Source organism: Podarcis cretensis (assembly GCF_951804945.1).
Source record: "Podarcis cretensis genome assembly, chromosome: 6".
Lineage (NCBI taxonomy): Eukaryota > Metazoa > Chordata > Lepidosauria > Squamata > Lacertidae > Podarcis > Podarcis cretensis.
Window position 1 is genome coordinate 68309153 of NC_137175.1, and position 12426 is coordinate 68321578.

General features: G+C 40.0%; 1 protein-coding gene across 1 annotated transcript in view; it reads right to left on the reverse strand.

Annotated features, from left to right (window-relative positions):
• The window catches only part of FUBP1 (far upstream element binding protein 1), a 30824-nt gene that overhangs the window by 8072 nt on the left and 10326 nt on the right, over positions 1 to 12426 (reverse strand). The window contains 15 exon segments of the mRNA XM_079982054.1: positions 380 to 454; positions 2394 to 2519; positions 2963 to 3042; positions 3583 to 3734; positions 4250 to 4410; positions 4826 to 4967; positions 6302 to 6402; positions 6492 to 6594; positions 7294 to 7395; positions 7490 to 7588; positions 7676 to 7838; positions 8315 to 8372; positions 8632 to 8703; positions 8792 to 8841; positions 10245 to 10284. Of these exon segments, the coding sequence (XP_079838180.1) occupies positions 380 to 454; positions 2394 to 2519; positions 2963 to 3042; positions 3583 to 3734; positions 4250 to 4410; positions 4826 to 4967; positions 6302 to 6402; positions 6492 to 6594; positions 7294 to 7395; positions 7490 to 7588; positions 7676 to 7838; positions 8315 to 8372; positions 8632 to 8703; positions 8792 to 8841; positions 10245 to 10284 (1524 nt within the window).

Consider the following 12426-nt stretch of genomic DNA (forward strand, 5'->3'; position numbering starts at 1 on the left):
TTCCATTTAGCTAGCTAGAGATATGCTCGTTACTGGCAGCGTACATCATCTGATATGATGACGGTCATTAAGTGTAATGGCTGTTGTTATCAAGCACTGATAACTCCACAAGGTAGAGAGAAAGATGGTGAGATGTTTTAGGATACAAAATCTAAGTTACTCTACACTTCATGCAAAATAGCTATCCTTGCAATTCCCTGAGAACCCACTTTTCTTGATACATAATGAAGAGGTATTCATAAGACTCCCAATTCTTAATTTCAGGAGCAACCGAGTAAATTATCTTGCTACTTAAAAAATGCATATGAAACAGCAAAGCTTTTTAGAGAAGTAAATAATAAAAGCCTCCTTTTTACACCAATAAAAATGTAAAACATACCCATTTTTTTATAGTACTCTTCCCATGCCTTGGTGTAATCTACCTGCCCTGCTGGTGCTGGATTTGGCTGATCTCCTACATGAAAAGAAAGTTGAAAGAAAAAGCTTTTTGTGCGAACATGGATAGAAATACTGGCAGAGATAGTTCTGCATTTAAATTTACATACATTATGCGAAGTCAACAGCTGACAAGAGACCAAAAAACCCACAAGGTCAACTGGAAGGTATCTCACAGCACAATGAGCAAAATTACATTATGGGTGAGTGTCAGTCACTTATTTAGGAACTGCAGAGGATACCAACACTGAAATGTAGAAGCATACAGCTGATGCAAAATACAACACACACATTTTCCAAGTAGTTTAAAGCAATGATTCTGAAACTGGTATTTTTTACAGTCAAAGACTCAAGGCATAGGACATACATGATGACAGTTGGTGGGCACCCCACATCCATCAATGTCCTTTCTTCAAAAAGTCAGTAACAAAAAATCCCTTCCACTGATTATTATTTGTACCCCGCCCATCTGGCTGGGTTTCCCCAGCCACTCCTTTGCTCTACCAAGGCTCCCTCAGATTCCAATTTGACAAAGTCTGGTCTATATACCATGATGGTCACATGTGTCTGAAAATGTGTATGCATTGCAGTTTTTTTTGCAAGAGTTGTTTGATAGTTGGCTGTAGTGCCAGATAAAAGCACTACAGTAGAATATATTATGTATATCGAAAGGCTAGTATTTTGATCTATTAACGGTATCAACAAGCACACCAGTGATGAAATCTAGACAAAATTTGGGCACCCTACAGTTGTCATGCACCAAGTTGTTCAGGCCAAATTTCTACCCAAATGCACAGATTAGTATATGGTATCTGGAGCACTGGCTTCTTTTCTATTTGGCACTTCCAAGCAGGAGCTGAGTATGTATGGCTGTGTGTGACACTAGCCTTATCCTACACACTAGCATTATCCTATCTCTGTATAGAAGGAACGGTGGAAGAAACAGGTGTGTGATTCCCACAATGCCACATCAATGCTCTGGCACTATAGGAATAAGCCATGAACAGTTTCAGGCTCACGTTATTCTTCTTGCTGCTTATCCAGAGATCTAGGAATTTCAATCCAGGACTTGCATTTGCCAAGCTTAATGCAGCTGTCTGAATAATATGACAAACTATAGTTTACTGCCAAATCAGGACTAGAATCCTGAACTGCAATGGTGAATAGGTGACAGCATGTCAGCCTCTGACATAATGTTTGCCACACTATCATAGTGAAAAGAATGAGAAAAAAAGGATAAGAGATCAAGGGCAAAGGAAACTGGATGGAGAAGGGTAGAAAGAAAGGTGACGGATAGAGCAGCAATCCAGTGGTAGCCAAGACCTTGACAATGCTCTGGGCACTTTTGCTGAAGTAAGATTAAGATGATAGGGCCAGAAAAAGGAAAAACTCGAGGTAGAGATAGCCACTGACTTGGAAAACAAAGAGGATTGAACATGATCCAGCAGGCACTTCCTAGGTTATGCTGATTCCCCTTGCAGAAGCTGGTAATCTCTAGTCTCAATGCACCAGCATGACACATAGTGCTCAACACAATTTTCAATTCTAGTCTTAGAAAACCAGCATTCATTTTTGCAACAGATCATTTTTGTTATACCATCAGAATTTCTGGTGGAATTTGTGAGGCAAGACTGTGTCTCAGATTATATGAGACTATCTAGTCAAAACAATGCCCTGGATTCGAAGTTTGAATGAACTCAAGGAAGTTCATGAAATGAAATTTTGCTCTCCCACCGACTTGTGCCTCCCTGAAAAGCCTCTTCTGCGGACTGGAGATCTTTAATAGACATTGTGGGATGGGATAATCACTCCAAATTGAGCAGACCTTTCCCCACATTATTCAGGAGAGGTCCCTGAAGAGCTTTTTCGAAGAGTCAAACCTTCCTTCAGTGAACTTCCTTAAAGTTCTTAGGATCCAAGCCTCCAAATACAATGATCTTACAAAACTGATTGGGTACCTTGTCCATTGGTCTGAGTGGCTGGTGGTGCACTAGGAGGAGCTGCAGGTGGTGGCTGTGCTTGCTGCTGATAGTAGTGAGCATAATAAGCTGCCCATGCTGCTGAATTAGGGTCTGTTGGCTTACCTAGGAAATTAAACATTACTTTAAGTTCAACATATCTTTGGTAGGCTTCCTTTATTTTCCATAGGCTATAGTTTAGTCACACAGTTCCTGTCTAATTGGCCGTATACAAACCATATTTTGGTTCAAGGCTGCAACCCTAAATACACATATCTTTTAACATTATGGCATGCACAGGATTTTGCTTTAAGTCAAAGCAGCCCAGGTCAATTTCTTAAACTTTCAACAATATTTAGTCACGTGACTCAAATAGCAATCCTATGCAAACATCCTTGGGAGTGAATGTCAATAAATCAGTAGGATTTGTTTCAGAGTCAACATATTTAGGAATTTTAAAAATAATGTACCATGTTATCTCTCGTTTTAAACATGGAACTCAATGCAATCGAACACCATCTTGGCTGGACACGAGAATACATGTAGTTTCTTAAACTGTTTCTCCTTACCAGGATCTGGAGGATTCGGTGGCTGCCAGTGCGGATAAGCATTACCCCATCCTTGCGGAGCATATGGTGCTGGAGGGCCACTAAGGAGGAAGCGTGTGTGCAATCATTATTAAATAGAAATGGAAAGCAACAAAACACAGCAGCTGCAGCTACTTCAGACTTCTAAACAAGTCACGTGGTTGCCACTGGTGCTTGGAGGGGCAAAACCCCCAATTTACAGCACTTTCCCCACCCAGTACTGGAACACCCTATTTCTGGGGAAAGCTCTAATTAGCTATTTGCAGCTGCAACTGCTGTAGCAAATGCATTAAAATCAATCCTGGAAATGGGTTGAAACCAAAGGGTTATGCAATAATGTTTTTGGTTACTTGGTGAATAAAAATGTTAATTTACTAGCACTTAGAAAATGTGTTATTAGGTAGCAAAAACAAGTTTTGGCCTGAATTCTACTGATGTAGCCCCATGTTCGGGAGTAAGGAGAGTGAAGGTGGAGAAGGGGTCTGCTCAGTTTTGTGGTTAAGTAGCTGTCAAAACAAAACAAAACCCGTCCCAGTAGCAAAAGGGTTTGTGATTTCTATTTGATACTTTTGTAAATTTATTTATAAGAGTAAGTTACTTACTGAGGTGCAGGACCAGGAGGGCCAGGTGTATAGGGAGCTGGATTGTAAGGTCCCATTGGAGCTCCAGGAGGCGGCCCAGGGGGCCCATGTGGCCCAGGGACAACACCATGAGGTCCATGTGGCACAGGTGGCCCCAAAGGATTTACTGGACCCTGAAAGCAAAGATAAATGACATGGATGAAGTTGCTATCAACCAACTGTAAGAACAAGCTTGTTTCAATATCCAACTAATGCTCCTCTTCTCTAAATATCTCCTTCGGGGAAGGAATTCCAGCTCTCCATCCCTCCGTAAATCCTTTGCTCTAAAAAGATTCTGCAGTCACACTAACTTTTACAGAACTCACATTATTTGGTTCTCATGTAGCTTCTTACAGTAATCAGTGGACTAAGAAGACATTCAAACTTAGAAGTACTAGCTCCTTGACTGCTAACAGTTCATGGGGTAAACAGCAATTGTACTAGGGCAAATAGCTTGACATATTCGTTACTCAAATAGCTCTATGACATGTGAGAAAATGCATGAAGAATGCAAGGTATATTTTGTGTATTTCCCCCAAAGCTGCCGATTACTACTAGCATCATGAGGCAACGTCCGCACAACTATCATAGGAGCTGGTTTCCTCTTACTTTACATAACTAAATAAATATGGTTTTCCAGAATACTTACTCCAATCTTTTCTTCTATGAGCTGCCGAGCATAGTCAATCTGCTGTGGTGTCCCCCGGATGGTAAACAATTTCATATTTGGATCTGCATTTGGTGGTGGGTTTCTTTGCAGTTCTATTCTAGCACCAGATTGCTGGCTAATGCTCTTGATAGTTTCACCACCTGAAATTTTAAGTACAAATTATTGCACTGAATTTGTTGCTAGTTCCTAAAGAAACAGAGTAGGGAAATTTTAAACAAGTCTATGCTCCCCTGAAGAAATATTATCAGTCTAAAACAGAGCAAGACCTCTTGAACAGATTCACTTCAGACTGTACTTGAATTTGTGGTGGGAACCTTTTTGTTCCATTGTTTTACTGGCCCTATTCAGGAGGAGGAGGAGTAACAAGTCACACATTCTCTAGCTCCTCCAGGAAAAGTGACACTTCCACCACCTCAGTCCCAGTGCCTAATCGAAGCCAGTAAGATGGTGTCACACATAACTCAACATTGAATACAGCTACCCCATTTAGAAAATCTCAGTTTAAATGTAACAGAAGATAGAAAAGCGATCTGCCAAATAAATCAAGTTTATTACCTTTCCCAATAATTAATCCAGTTTTTCCAGTTGGGACAATGAAATTAAATTCTTGCAATCCACCAGGTGGTCCCATATTCCAATTGCCCTGACCTCTACCTCGCCCACGACCTCCAGGTCCTGGACCACCAGGATTGCCAGCCTAGATTGAGATGAATAAAACAAAAGAAAATCAGAAATAATTCAAAAATTACTGCAACATAAAAAGACTAGCAATTTTCCCTCTGCCAAAATTACAAAAATACAATGCATAGTGTATATATGCCAATGTCTAAAAAAACAAACAATATTTTTGCAGACGTTGGAGAATCTATTTTACTTTTTTTGATCCTTCTGATACCTCAATGTCAGCTGAATGAAAAGCATTTGGGCCAAGGAACCATGGGGATGGGTAAGGCAGGGATAGGGGTTTATCTAAAATATGGCATACATTTTATGTGCTCCTGGGGCAGAGATGTGAAACAAAAAGCATAGCTACCACTAGCAAATGTCTGCCCAGGGTATACTGCTTCAAATGGACATGGCATGAGTATTGCTCTATATAGTGGGGGAGGAGAGCTGATATTTCACAACTGGCAACCAAAGGAGTGCATTTACCTCCATACCAAATAAATGGCATGGAATAGGGTCCACACTTAGCCCTTCTTTGACATGCTTTTTTTTTTGTATGAGCCTCTACCTGCAATCTGAAGTAACTCAGTGCAGACATAGCTTTAGGGATACAAGAGGCACCCTGATGGACTAGACCAATAGCCCATCTTATTAAGCATCCTGTTCTCCCAAGGATCAACCAGATGCCTATGGGAAGACAGCAAGCAGGATGAGCACAACCACTTAGTGAAAACCATGTCTTTGACAAACAACCTTACCTATCAATGTTGCCTGTATTTCCCCAGAATGACAGCTTTCAGTCAACAATCTTTCTATGTACACTGCTAATCAGCAACACTATGCTTGGCAAACACAGTGTTGGCTAACACTGAGGTGAGGCTCAGCATTTATCTATCCCACTGAAAACCATCAAATGCCACAAAGCTTAGAAGGACAAAGTTCCATAAATCCTAGAATTAAAGTGTCTCATGCCAGCAGTTTTACATATGAAAGCACACCCCAGAAACTGATGAGAACTTATTTCATACCATTAAATTATTTTGCAAAGTATTTTTTCCTGAATTGAGGATTTCTGTAGCCTTGCAGTGGTTGAAGAAGAATCACAAACAGGCACTGACAATTTGCAGAGTTGATGTTTTCTTTTAACCCAGAATGGCTATCATAGGTAGGCGAGTGGATATTTTTGGTTTCAAGGCTAGAAATTTGTTAACACAGCTATTTAAGTAACTATCACAAATACTAAAGCTCCCATTAGCCCACCTCCTTTGAAGTTGAGAAATGTATTCAAATACATTTTAAAAGAAACCCAGTAATATTTTATAAACCACTTGATTTCATAAACATTCCTAGCAGCTATGAACCAACCTGAACACTTCGAAGAAGATCCGTAATAATTTCTGCTGCATGTTGGCATCTGTCTGGAGGTCCTGTGATTTGGGCTATTCTGTCTGGAGTTGTTCCATCATCTGGAAGAGGAATGGAATATTAAAACAAATTTCCTTTAAAAATTAGGAGAAAACCTCTGAATTTTATGTCATGTACATAGGCAGTTCACCTGGTTTGAACTGTATCCTCACACCAGCATCATTCTGTATCTTTTTAATCATTTCTCCATTTCTTCCAATTACAATACCAACTGCAAATCTTGGAATTGGTACCTGAAGAAACAAAACAAATTTTCAGCAAATGTTTCAAAGCAATCAAAAGTATTTATCTAGGTTTAGGTCACTACTTTTGACACATCTCAAACATACAAGCAACCCACAATAAAGCCGCCGTGAAGAGGATTAGGTTAACAAAAGGTCAGAGAACAGTAGGAAATTTAATAGCTGTACACCAGGCTTCCTCAACCTCGGCCCTCCAAATGTTTTTGGCCCACAACTCCCATGATCCCTAACTAGCAGGACTAGTAAGGGATGATGGGAATTGTAGTCTCAAAACATCCGGGGGGCCGAGGTTGAGGAAGCCTGCTGTAAACCTTTCCAAGCTATTTTTCTAACAAAATATTTAATACAACCCATAAGTATCATAACCATTATATTTTAGAGAAATAGTTCAATAATTGCCAAGAAGTTCATCGCTAAGTTTATAAGGGCCAAAAAATGAAATAAAAATCTGTTATTATTCTTTTTATTTATATCCTGTCCTTTCTCCTGGAAGAATCAAGGCGGCATACAGCTAAAACAGAAACAGCTAAAAACGTAAGGGGGAAAGCAATCGCTGAAAATAATAAAAAAAATACATTAATAGTATATACAAGCATCTCATTACATACTTTCCTGCCCTTTATTCTAATTTGAAGAAAAAGAAGTGCTCTGATAAAGACACATTTCATAAAATGTTCTCATTATACTCACATCTAATCCTTCATTTCCTCCTATTCTTGAGCCATATTCATTGCGCACCTCTCTAAAACCACCTTGATCACGAATTAGGTCCAAAACCATTTCCTTGGCTTGCTAAAAGAGAATGAGGTACAATTCAGATGCAACAATCTTAAAAGGAACATTATCTAAAGGAATATTATTTTTTAAAATTAAAATATCATCTTACTTGAACTTTGTAAGGATCTCCTGTGATTCTAAGAGGTTTGTCTGCTCCAGTGTTCTGTGGTCCATCTTGAATCATTACCATTTTTACACCAGCTCTCTCCTATATTCAACAAAAGTAATCTGTACAGATCATGCAAATTTAGTACTTTAATGCATTCACCCACAAATTAATTTTTTTTCAGCTTACCTGAAGTTGCTTTATTGTCTCTCCACCTTTTCCAATAACTAATCCTGCTTTGCTAGCTGGAATCATAATTTCCTGGACTGCATTTCCTGGACCATCCCCATGATGGAATCCTGGCGTAGGCCTTCCTTTTTCAACTATCTGATCAAGTAATCTCTTTGCAGACCTTGAAAAATATACAATTTATAATAGTGGCAAGACTGGGGGAAAACATAACTGGAACAAACAGCAGAGTAAAATGGGTGATGGCTAACTAGAAAAGCAAGTAATCTGCTTAACAGTAAATGAAAATCTGACTCTTTACAGTGCCCACAGCACTTCCATTTAGGAAGGAGGACAAGAAACATGTCATTGAGTATAAGCAGCACGGATGCAAAAAGGCAGGGCATGCAGATGATCGAAAACACAGAACATGAAGATCTGCAGAATAGTGCAGGTAAGAGAAAGGTAGGTTAAAATGTACTGGATATACCTGGGGGGGGGGACCTCAAACTATACAAGTTTAGCCATGCCTAAACAATGATCATTCTTCACCTAGGACACCAGAAAGTAATTTCTGACGTAGTACACTATGCTCTTTAACATACAGAACCATAATTAAAAACACATCAGCCTATTTGAAAGTTTTAAGCGAACACTTACTGTACTGACTCTGGGGTTCCAGTTAACATGCAAGATCTTTCAGGCATGCCACCACTATCTATAAAATGGAAATAGTACAGAATTAATACTACTAAAGAAAGAAATCAGTAGCTAGCAATTATGCATTAACTGAATTACACATTCAAAAGGTACTCAAAATCAATTGTCCATAATGTATCCAAATTTTAACCCATTACTTGTTCCCAAAATAGTTTCTCCTAAAGAGTGGAAAATAATTAAAAACACTGGTTTGGTTCTAACATTACTTGCTTGTGTTCCATACTTTTCATTAATAGAACAGGAAATGAAATAGTTACCAGGTGCAATCTGTATTTTGCATCCAGATTCTTGCTGTATGCGAGAAATCTGTTCTCCTCCTCTGCCAATTACTTGAAAAATGGACAAACAAACCAGAATTATTGCACGAATTGCATTCAGTATATTTTAATTACTTTATAGCAAGGTTACACTACTTACTGAATCCAACCATTCCATCAGGAACTTTGTATTCTTCTGTCATTACAGACCTGAAAAAAATAACAAAAACTAGATTGCACCTTGCTTGGAATTCTCTCAATAAACTTCAGAATTATATTGTGTTATCTAGTTCCTATTAGTTTTTTTTTCTTTGCCAGATTTGTAGTTTTGCAAGCCTACAAATGATAGTAATTTTATCAGTAGCCAATTATTTTAAATGAATAGGTACAATAATATCAATACTTTGCATAGATTTGAATTTCATAATCACTACATGTGATTTAAGGCAGAGGTTTGCACAAGAGGACTTCCACTTATGCAACAGAATTTTACCTTGCTCTTCTCCATCCTGCATCCCCCTACATGCCTCTAAAATTTACTCTGGTTTTCCCCAAGATGCAAGAGCAGATTTGGGGGCATGTAGGAGTAAGGAGAGGAAGCCCCACTGTGTGAGGGGAGAGCTATTCTGCTCACACAAGAACAGCAATGAACAATTTGTGACCATTTGCTGGGGATGAAGGAGAAAACATGGTCAGGTGGAGATGCCTCTGAGTCCACATAAATAGAAAATAGCCCTGTCTACTTTTAATTTAAACACAGAAGTCACAAATAACAGCAAATATATGAAAAGCATATATAAAGAGAAAGAAAAGATTTGGGAAATGTAATAAAACTACATGCATGACCTATCCTACAATGCAGGAGGAAATTCACTAATGAACACGTTCTTTTCATTTACCTTTTCAAACGAACCCTATCAAGCTGATTTAAGCCTTATTTCTTGTCCTTAAACATAGTAACACCCTTACTGATCCAAGCTATTTTGAAAGAGGCAATGATTTCTCTGTCATGCTGAACTGACTGGCAGCTTATTTTCAAAGAGATTTGAGTAGCAATGACAGATTTGCTTACATTGCCATCAAAGTAATGAATAACATCCTGATTCAATTTTACCTGAAGGCAGTAAGAGAACGTTGGTTTAATATGGATGGCATATTTTTAAAAATCATACTTTTTGGAAAGTGGCATGGTTACTCTAAGAAACCACACACACATGCTACATTATTAATCAGTTGCCTGTTTCTAAAATATGCCTTGAAGGCTCAGATTTGTAGCTCACACAGCTAAGCATCCAATCCTGTACAATGCTTGCTTAGAGGTACGTAATAAGCACAAATATACCAACTGTAAGGGAGTAATACTATACACATTAGCTGAAGTAAAGCAAGCTGATGCAAGTTAAACTGGTGTAAAGTTACACCAGATCCAAATTTCCTGGCAGTTTTTAGGTCTATTCAAAAGGGACAAATTAAATTTGCAAAGTCAATGAATTAACATACTAGTCATTCCTGCTTGGGATTGTTATATGCAATTTTGAAGTACTTTTATAAATTTTTGGGAGAAGTCAATATGAACAGTTACATCTTAGAAGAATCAGAAAAAAGTATCCTACCTCTGTTGCTGATGCATGGGTGGCATCTGATTTCCAAAGGCTAAAATAAATATATACGGTAAATATTTTAATTCCATTAAATGCTCTGGAATAAATGAGAACGGGTGCAACACACAGCCTACCATATGAACAATTTGCATATATATTAACTTTTTTCATCTCTCCCATTCAACCCAAAGTATCACAACTACAATTACAATCCTAAACTCATGTAGTGGGAGTAATCCTCACTGAACTCAACAGATAGAGGTGGGTAAGACTGCACTATAATTATCTCACACGGGGGAAATACAGCACTGGGTACAATAGCTGAGGTCAGACAGAGAACCAAACCATGAATTGATGATTGAACAAACTTAGAATGAGACATAGGCTTAGGTTTTTGTCCTGTCGTATGCCCAGTGTAACCATTTCCTTCCAACTTTGCTGATAGCTGAGAAGCAAACTATGACTGAGGCTTCACAAGGTATATCTGGATTGCAAATCAATATCAAACCCTGGTATTCATGGAAAACAGACATAATCTGCCAGCCAGAAAGTAAAGACAAATTATAGATTGCTACAAACTGAGAAGAAATGAATTAGGTCAAGAATACAAGGATAGGAGAGCAAGGACCAAGCTCACTGTTTTTCCTACTCTTATGTAAAACTTCCCCCCTCTCTCCCTACCCTTATACAGCGCATTATTATGAAGTAAGATCAATGGAACTTGTCTCTTCAGTGGGCAGAACATTTTTGCCTTCACCTTTAAGGTTTCTTCTATCCCAATGAATAAGTAGTCAATAAACACGCTTTAGGATTTTCTTTGTGTTGGGGTAGCACACTATATGTACTTAGGTATGAACAATCACCAACCCAAAGTCCTATCTCCCACTCTCTTTTGAAGCAAGGGGTACGAGTTGCATGTGGCTTGCCACTTTAGTAACAGAATATCACTGGCTCTATCCAACACTGCAGCTTCAGTAGCACAAGATATTGCAGTGTTAGCAAGAAAACGTCCCTCTCCTGTTCCCTTCCACAAAATCAGCTCGAGTTTGGGGAACCCACTGGAGCAGATGGATGGGGCAGAAGATAGGAAACCTAAGTCCTGTTATGCCAGTGGAACCCTGATGCCACTGCATTGGATAGAATTACCTTCCCTTGGTTTTTGTTTTTGTTTAACAGCAGCTGATACTTCCTGTAATAGCAGCATTGGATTTACCGTATTTTTCACTCCATAGGACGCACTTTTTCCCTTTCAAAAATGAAGGGGAAATGTGTGTGCGTCCCATGGAGCGAAGACGCCATAGAGGCAGGAGCCTCTATAGCCGCGCATCACCTCTCCAGCCGGAGAGCGCGCGCGGGGCAAAGGAAGCCATAGCCCCACGATCCTCTCCCGGCTGGAGAGGTGACGTGCGGCTATGGCAGGAGCCTCTTTAGCCGCGCGCCACCTCTCCAGCTGGGAGAGCGCGTGAGGGGCTAAAGAAGCCATAGCCCCGCGACCCTCTCCCAGCTGGAGAGGTGACGCGCGACTATGGCAGCAGCCTCTCCGCTGCTCCCTGACCTGCTCTTTGGGGCTGGTAGTGGGCTTCCCCCGCCAGCCCCAAAGAGCAGGTCGAAAGGAACCTGAAGCCTGGAGAGTGAGAGGGGTTGGTGCACACCGACCCCTCTCGCTCTGCAGGCTTCCAAGGTAGCCGCTCTGTTTTAGAGCGGGAAAACAAGAAGGGGAAAATTCTCCCCCCTCTCTGTGCAGCTTTTCCTGCCGCTTCGCTGAAGGGGCGCTGGGCAGAGAGGGGGAGAATTTTTTTTTCTTGTTCTCCCCCCTCTAAAACGAGGTGCGTCCTATGGTGCGAAAAATACGGTAATCTGTTATTGCTAGCCTTTCCAGCTGTAATACTTTGGGCTGTTTTTAATGCTGCTAGTTCACTCGCACAATGGCACTCCTCCCCTGTAGTCCACAATGCACCCTAACCCTAAAAACCTTCTCCAGGAGGTTGGAGAACCCTCCAGAACAGATTGTAGGGCACAGGTGAGAGAAGAGGCAGGGGAAGTCAGTTGAGCAAGCAGAACTCTGCTGGTGTAATGTTTGATACAACCCATTATTATTTTGTATTTTGCTCCTTACCAATAGTAACTTTCTTTTTTTGTTACGCATATTACTGATAGGGTCCATATTCAACTGTTTAAAATCTAGGGCTCCAAA